The sequence below is a fragment of the Aulostomus chinensis genome, chromosome 7, assembly GCF_037954235.1.
Source record: "Aulostomus chinensis isolate RoL2024-O1b breed Wild chromosome 7, RoL_Achi_v1.0, whole genome shotgun sequence".
NCBI lineage: Eukaryota > Metazoa > Chordata > Actinopteri > Syngnathiformes > Aulostomidae > Aulostomus > Aulostomus chinensis.
This window is the reverse complement of record NC_141326.1, coordinates 25,102,194-25,110,861: the sequence shown is the minus strand read 5'-3', so window position 1 is coordinate 25,110,861 and position 8,668 is coordinate 25,102,194. Positions and strand designations below refer to the sequence as shown.

General features: G+C 42.9%; 1 protein-coding gene across 2 annotated transcripts in view; it reads left to right on the top strand.

The window, feature by feature from the left end:
* The first annotated feature begins 42 nt into the window (after positions 1-42).
* Positions 43-8,668, top strand: part of fbln1 (fibulin 1) — a 31,873-nt gene continuing 23,247 nt past the window's right edge. Inside the window, exons 1-3 of one of the 2 annotated variants that reach the window (XM_086209510.1) lie at positions 43-251; positions 6,232-6,340; positions 8,100-8,229. In XM_086209510.1, coding sequence (XP_086065636.1) covers positions 197-251; positions 6,232-6,340; positions 8,100-8,229 — 294 coding nt within the window. In that variant the 5' untranslated portion in view covers positions 43-196. The remainder of the gene's footprint in view (positions 252-6,231; positions 6,341-8,099; positions 8,230-8,668) is intronic. The other variant, XM_086209509.1, reaches the window with a different exon arrangement.

Below are 8,668 nucleotides of genomic sequence, written 5' to 3'. Positions count from 1 at the left end.
GACGCTCGTTCCTCCAGTCACGCTGCAAACTCCATCACTTCCACTTCTTCCCCTCGGAGTCACTCTCTGTGTTGTAAAGGCTGCAGCTCACCATCCACATCCCGCGGAATAAACCAACATATCGGATTCCTTTTCTTTCTTTCTTTCTTTTTTTAAATAAGAAAAAAAGTTTTATACTGTTACGTCTGTTCATTCAATGGGTCCGCGGGTTGTGCTTCTCAGTTGTCTGGTCGGAGTTCTCCTTGGCCAAGGTAAGTTACCTTCAGACCACCACACAGCTGCTACCTCAGAAAGGTGAGAAGAAGTCTTCGATCCAGTAACGTACGAATGTGCCAGCCATTGTCACACCCGTGTGTCAAGGTACTTAGATGAACGAGGAAATACATTAACAGATAATAGACGAAAGAGTGAGCGTACGTGATGAGTTTGTCACAGGACGAGTCGGGACATGTGATGTCGGTTCATATTACTAATCTTGTTGCTTCAGTGTTGAAGCTCTACTGAAATGAAGCATTGTTGAAGTTTTCTGTTGTGATACATTCCATCAAACTGTCATTATCCAAACATATCAGACACTTATTGACTCTATTAACTGAGGTGTTTTTTTTTGTTTTTTTTTTTAAATTTGGAGCATCTGTCCTGTACCTCACTTCTGTACTGACTACTTTTATCCCATGACACTGTACTTATTCCTTCACTGCGTCCTTCCAATATTACTGCAGCACGACTGTTACCTGGACTCAAGTAAAGTCGAAATGAGTGCTTGATTCTTCAGGTTGAAGGCAACTGCACTGGTTCATTCAGCAATGTGTCCTAACATCTGTGTGCACCTACTGGGGATAACATGAGAACATTTGGCAACAGAGTCACTGTGTCTGATTCAGCTTGAGGTCTGAACTGTTGCAGGAATATGTGAGATCCCACAAACAACATTAAATTGAAAGTTCTCACTTCCTCTTGGCTGCTGTAATTTCTGACCAGCAAGTCAAAGGCCAAGTGCTTTGGTATGCTGTGATGCTGCACTCACACTGTCCCACCAGGACAGGGTGGTCTAGACAGGCGGGTGTGATTTATACTCCAGCGCCCACAGCAGGGTCATCAAGCCATAGGTTGAGCCATATCAAAAGCTCACATTTGCCTGGTCACACATGGGGCCATTTTCACAGTCAGCAGGGCCACTTTTCTCTCAGCTGCCTTCTTAGCAGGGGGTTGTGTCACAGGTCAGTGTGCTGGAGAATTCAGTCAGCTACCAGCCTGACTGAAACTCCAACAGGCAGATAGCTCTCTGAGACTCTGGAGAAGCCCGAGAGAGAGAGAGAGAGAGAGAGAGAGAGAGAGAGAGAGATGTATGCTGCTGTTGTGATGTCTGGCTAAGAGCAGCTACTCCGTCTGGGTGGAGCTCCACTAGTGGGCTCATTAAGCCTTGTTTACATGAGGCGTCTAGACGCAGGCAAGCCATGTGCTGCCCTGCCAAGAAAGAATGGCCCTCACAACCAGCACCGCCATCCAAGATGGAAATCAGCCCTCCTCCAAGCAGACAATACATCATAGAGACAGAGAACAGCAGCAGACTGCATGTAGGCTGGAGCACGGCCGCATCTGGTTTGCCTCTTTTTGATAAAGCAACACCACACAGTTTTTAAGTGCTTCTGGTCTTTCGATTACTTTTGCAGAGCAGCAGACAGTGGTGGCATTGGAATGACTGCGTGATGCCTCGTGGGTTGGCATTAGTTATCAGCACAGTAGGGAGTAATGTCTAAAGCAGGTCAGTGAAGGCAGTTACAGTATGTTACCAAATATTCTTGTCATTTTAAAGATACTTAGTGTGTCTCTGGAAGGAAAGATTTATCGATGAGTTATTTTGTGGAAACTGGAATGATCCTCCTTGGATTTCCACTATGAATGCAAATCATCCGCCTTGTTCTGGCACCACAGTGTCATTTACTGGTAAAGGTCATGAGCAGCAGAGTTGGGAGAACTCCTCATCGGCTCTTTGTGAGCAGCATATCTTTTTAATGGTAGAATCCCCGTGTTACTTTGCAAAAGATAGAAGTATTCGATGTTCAGGGGGAGAGAGAGAGGATAAACACTCTGGAGGATCTAATTGGTGAACCCTTGTGAAAGCTTTTTAAAATGCCATCTCATTTCAGCCAGCTGCTATAAGGTTTATTGGCCAGAGTGTTGTGCTGATGTGCCAGACATCCAGAAGTCAGTAGTGAGTCAGCTAATGTGACTGTCGACTGATAAATCCTGTCCAAACTCAAGTCTTTCTGCCAGGTTAATCTTTCTTTGTTTAGCAGCAGTAGCCACACAGTCGAAGCAGCTTTTTCAATATTTCTCAGTAATAATACAGAAAATGCTAACAATGAACCTGCAGAGAATTGTCACCCAGCTTTACAGTTTAATAGCAAGTTTTAGCTCGATGTTTAGCAATCCTGTAAAGAACTTCCCTTTTCTTTTAGTTCATACTCTCACAGCTATCCTCACTTTTGGCCAAAGCAGGCATCATTTTTCCACAAAAAAAGCTGAGAAAACAGCAATTAGCAATAGTGACCATTAGTGGTGGACTCGTCTCATGGAGCCAGACGTTCCTCCACTCTTCTGTGACACCACAACAGAACCATCTGGCTCTATCTGTTATCATTCAGCTGTGGTACAGGAAATGCTGTGGCAAGTTTCTGCAGACCAGTCCTAATGGTTGTGGGTGGCGCAAGGCAGAGGATGCAGTGGTGTTCTTGCGAAATAACGTTGTAGGGAGACCATGTTCTACTTCTCCATATTGCTTTTATATTTGAATAAGAACCAAAAAGAGAAACATGACCCGAATCCTCACCAACACATCTTCAGCGTCTGATTCGCTACTAGCTTGCTAGCTCGGAGTTGTGGTTGTTTCTCATAGCAACGGGGGCTTTGAAAATGGCAGCATGCTGGAAGCTGAGGGGGTGGGACGTTCCACTGAGATGATGGTCCAATGACACGCTCATACCTGCAACTTTGGTCATTTTGGTAAACCAGAGTAGCGGTGGGTGGCCAGGCTCTTTCCGCAGTATTCGAGCTGAAGCCATGTGAGTATAGCAGACCCACAATATGTTTAAATAGAGAAGACTTTTGACAGTTGAAGCACCTTTACAATTCATCCCGTCTAAGTTAACTTCTTGAACTACAATGACTTTTACTGAAAAAAGATTAATGAATCCCCAGTGAAAGCGACCTGGTGTCTGAGGTCTGGCTTGAATCGTTGTGATTTCCTTCAGCAAGAGAAGTCAAGTGAAAGGTTCCTTCAGTCTCATTCAGTCTAGTCCGTCAAGTGGGAAGTCTTCCTTTGTCTTTTTCAAAGACAGATTCATCAGTGACCAATCAGGAGGACAGGAACAGGAACCCAACTACCAATGGATGCTTACATCACTTTGTAATAGCTTAGATGATGCTGTTAGGATTTATTTCAGTCTTGCACAACCGCAAAATCATTTACTGCAGTTTTTATTAATTTTTTGTTAGATAGAAGTATGTTCAGAAGGTTTTCCATGGAAAAAAAACCCATAATAATTAAAATTCACTCTTAAGTTATTGTTTTATCTTGCTCCCTCTTTGTTCGGGGTTGATAGAAACATTGCTTACATTGTATTTTCACAAAATTCATCAATGCATGAAGTTGTCTCTGATGATTACTGTCCCTGCTTTTAACTGGTAGCCTATTGAATATTTGGATTAATGCTCACAATGAAATTCCTCCCACACCCTGAGAGAATGCAGCAAATCCACGTCTTCGCTAGTCCAGACACTTGTCCTCCCTACCTAATGTAACTTATTACCTGAAGGGGCTGACTCTTGCCAGGCATCTCACAGCAAACAGCAATCTCTCAAACAGATGGATTTGGTCAGCCCATTTCACAATCACTATTCACTATAATTCAAAACCTTCAGTGACTAACTAGCAACAACTCATATTGTATTACAACGCATCAACAAGATTTATTTCACAGCAAGTTTGTTTTCTTTTTTTTTTTCCCTCTCTGCGGACCTATTGTTAAAAACAGTTTGATGCACTGGTCATGGTTTGAGCCAGTGGTGAAAAAGAAAAAGTCTGAAGAAGCTGATCTGCCAAAGCTATTTCCCATTTTTGGCATATCACACAAACCACAGGAGAATGAATGTTCTTGATGTGATTGTGACGGCTGATTGTTTACAGAGTTGAGGCATTCCACACTCTCTAATCCACATGACTAAACAGCCAGATCACCACAGACTTGGTTGTGCTCCAGTCAAAAAGCCTCTCTTGGGTCTGCAACAACATATTCATCCAGGGTCTTTGGTAAAAAAAAAAAACAAAATCCCTCCAGGGACTTTAAATTGCTGATTTTGAGGAGTGATTTTCCATCTTTTCGAATGCAAGGGAGCTTGCCTTCGACAATGGCAGTGTCTGTTTTTTTGTTTTGTTTTGTTTTTTCGATAGCCAAATTTTGATCAACATAAATAATTTATTTATTTATCATTAAAGGAGGGGTAGGTTCCCAGATTTCTATGTACTTTTTGTTATAATCTCTGAATTTGTCATGATGTCTCGATGGCAATCATTAAAAAAGCACGTTTAAAAAAAAGGAAGCATCAAAATCCCTAATACAGAAGGGGTGCAGGGCCAAATTTACCTCCACCCAAACAAAAACTGCAACCAGCAAGATTGGTTGGCCCGTTTAGCTGTCCGTCAACAGCTGAAACCAGGATGCACCTAATTGGGCAGCTTAGGTGTCCGTCAAAAGGCTGAGACCAGGAAAGCTTAAAGCGGGTATCAACGCCTTGTTGGATCGGTGTTGGGTGAGCAGCATCAAGGAGGACGAGCATGGAGCCAGAAGAAAACACAGTGAAAAGAAAAAGGTCTTTTGTAGAAGAAGCAAGAGATAGTAGATGGAGCAGGATAAAAGGCTCGGTGCAACGCGAGTGACTCTTGGGGATTCATTTGCTTGCTGGAGGAGTCGAAAAGAATCAAAAGGTTTCGTTACGGACACGCAAGTTGCAGCCTTTCTTTTGGACAGGTAAGAAACCCATTTGCCAACTTTGCTAGCTAGCTATAGAGGCTATATTTGCAGTAATTTATTGTCAGTGTAGTTTGTGAGGAGCGAGGAGGGAGGGTTCATGATCAGAGTATGATTCAAAAAAGGATTTAGACAGATTTATGCCATATTGTTTGTATATTGTGTATCTGTTTGTGTTTTGTGTATCTTTTGTTAAAATTGAAAAGAACAATAAATACGTCACAAAAAGCCCCAAACAGGCAGAGCCTACCCTTCCTTTAACATATGTCAACTCATTTCTTGAGAGAGAATGTGAACATGGATACAAAAAAATGAAACATTTTGAAAACCTTCACTAATACAAAGCTCTGGTTCACCAACTTACTGTTTGTATATATATATATATATTTATTTATTTATTTTTACCGTATTTGGCTTTTTCAGCTCTTAAGTTTTATGTTTAATTACTTTTTTTTGCAGCATAAAAATCAAGTGTCATTTTGGGTTTCTTAGGTATTGATATTCAGTACACTATAATATTGAATCAGTAGTGTCAGTTCCATTGCAGTGTCAAAGTTTGTTACCCAGTCCTAGTGGCTGAGTTACCTCTTAGCCTTACAGATGGGTTACAGAGCTCAGATGCAGGGATGAACATTGGAGAAGAGTGAAAAGTGGAACCTCTGCTCCTTTATGTCGAGAGGAGTGTGTTTAGTTGGCTTGGGCATCTGTTTATGATGCCTCCTGGGCGCCTCTTGCTGGAGATATTCCGGGCACGTCCGACTGGTAAGAGGCCTTGTGGGACTATATATTTCTTCTGGCTTGGGAATGCCTCGGAGTCCAACAGGGAGGAGCTGGAGTGTGCTGCTGGGAAGAGGGATGTAAGGGCCACCTTGCTTGGCCTGCTGCCGCTGTGATCTGGTCCTAGTGAAAAAAAATGGATGGATGTGGTCAATAAACATGTCTGAACAACGTGTGCCGACAAAATAATGCTCAAAATCATTGATTCAGGATTGTTCCTGCATTGGAAATGAGTTCCAAGGCAACAGTGTTGAATCATGATGCACATGTATGCTAGCAGGTGTGATTATGCTCCCTCTGGGGTTCAGCTCACTGCTGCAAACCAGTCAATGCCGGATATCAAAATCTCCTTCAAATACTTTAAGATGATGTGCACAAATGCAACGTTTACCTGATCACCCGCTGTGGCTCTGAATGTCTGCAGGAGAAAAGCCGATCTCGATCAATGAATGCTGCAAGGACGGCCAGAGGCGTGCCGGTGATAACGAAGACTGTGCATCCCTCCCTCTTATCTCCGAGACGAACGCATGCCGGTAAACCAGCTGCTTTGCTCTCTCTGACCGCAGCGTAAAGATCAAGCAGGCCAGTTAAAAGACATTCATATTCACAAGTCATTAACCATCCACTATCTTTAGATTTTCACCACAGAAGCTCCTTCAATATTGGTCACAAGGGAGTCGGCCTGCACCACGTATGGGGGAAAATGTCCGCAGGCCTTTAATATGAGATGGCTTTACCTTTGTCCCATAAATCTCCAGCCACATTATTCACATCACGTGAGAGCAGGAAACACTAATAGTGATGGGATAATAACAGATCTGCTTGTAACTCTAGAAGGTGCCGCCACAGGTTCAGAGCCCGTAAGCCAGGCAGATCTGCTGCTGTCAATGCTGATGGCAAACACATTTACTAAAGCCACCCTAAGTGATCTCCAAATTTGTCTAAATTATAGTAGGAGAGTAGGAGAGGAAAAGGCCAGAGGTTTGTGGGGAAGCACAGTGTATTTAGGGATGGAAAAGGGGTGAGGGGGTCAGAAGAGGGGCTGTTGAAAACCCCGGAAATACCTTAGAGGGAGGATGGAGAGAGGCAATAACAGGAAATCTGAGTGATTACTTCAGACACCAAAGGAAAAAAAAGAGAAGACAAGAGAAGTGAGGACAAGCGAAAAACAGGAGTGTGACTGTTCCCTTAAAAGGCTGTGTGTGCATTTGACGTGAATTTGAGATCCAGTGTAGTTTACATGGGACGACATTTCTGGTAAGAGTTGATCAAGAGGTTTGTTGGAAATGAGAGCGAAGAGGTGAGGGGGTGGGGGGGGCGGGGTGGGGGTGGGGGGGCGAGGGGGTGGCGTTTCATGCTCTATGTCTTGTAAAATAGTGAGTGAGTGAGACAGAAATCCAGAACAGACAGAAACTGTCACCCACAGGACTGGACTACAGAGCACCACAATGTCATGCAATCTGATTCACTAGAAACATGAAATAACTGAAATTTTGTTGAGTGCTGTAATACGAAGGCCTGTGCCTCTTCCAGATGTTACTTTTTCGACATTTAACAGATTTAATAGTACAACGTGTTTTATTGATCCCTGTAGAGATGTTCTTTTGAGCTGAAAACCCCCGCCTGAACCAATGTGTTACTCACTTGTGCTTAAAAAATATATTCAATTGTCCTCAACCTTTATTTAATCCCAAAATAATTCAGGGTGAGACACAGTCGGAGTTTAAAAACATGCCATCATTCATTTCAGCTCTGGTCATGTAATACGCTCCGAGCTTACGGAATATGCTGGAAACTGTTATTCACCCAATTACTGGTCGGCTATTCTCCATTCTTACATCACACTTCTTCTTGTAGGGAGTGGTTTGTTTGAGTTATACTATAATAGGAGCGATGCTTTTTTTTTTTTTAAAAGCCACAATCTCAGCATGAGTAAGGACATGCGGAGGCGGATGCATTCTTGGTATTGAAGTGTTAGTTCAACTGAAGTCTAAAACAACAAAACAAAGACAGCGTGGTGGATTTCTGTATCTGAAGATGCCAGCTTTGCAAAAAACACAAATGAAAGTAAACACCACACTTCCTCTTCAATGCCCTGCCATGAATTCACACAGGACTTAATCAGCACACTCATCCAGGCGTTCAGTGTGACAGCTCTGAGATCCCCACTAGGCTTGCCTCAAGCTTATTTTAATGGGCTTTTTTTTATGGCAGAATTGTATTGCAACATGGAGATTATTGATAGATATGACTGGTCCTCCTTTCTTTTTTTTTGGTGTTTTTGTTCGACAGGGTAGTGCAGGAGCAGTGCTGTGTAGCAGTGCTGGAGGATAATATGTGTACCAGTGGTATCAACGTGGCCAAAGAGCAAGGAGCCTGCGATTCTTTATTCACCAACACCTGTGAGACCAAAATGACAAAGGTACAAGTACACATACAGTACAAATACTCTAAAAATAAGAGAGAAGAGAGTGAAATCACCCCGCGCACCAAAAAAAATCCCCTTCTCCTGAATGACTGCTCTGTACATCACTCCGCTTGACAGGCAGTTTGGAGAGGAATGACTGATGAGAGCTACAGTTTGTGTGTGTGTGTGTGTGTGTGTGTGTGTGTGTGTGTTTGTGAGTTTATGTGTTTGAGGCATGAGCAGGATGAGGCATGTCACTCCAGGGAGCCATGGAGCTTGTTGCTGTCAGAAAGGTTATAAATTCATCTTCGACTGTAAAATCCTCTCTGCAGGCTCACGTCCAAACACTTTTCAGCTCATCAATGTTTTTATTCCTTCTCAAACCCAAACCTGCCCATTTATTTTCACAGCGCATCAAAGTAAAAAGAAAATATACGCTTGTCAAAATATGAAA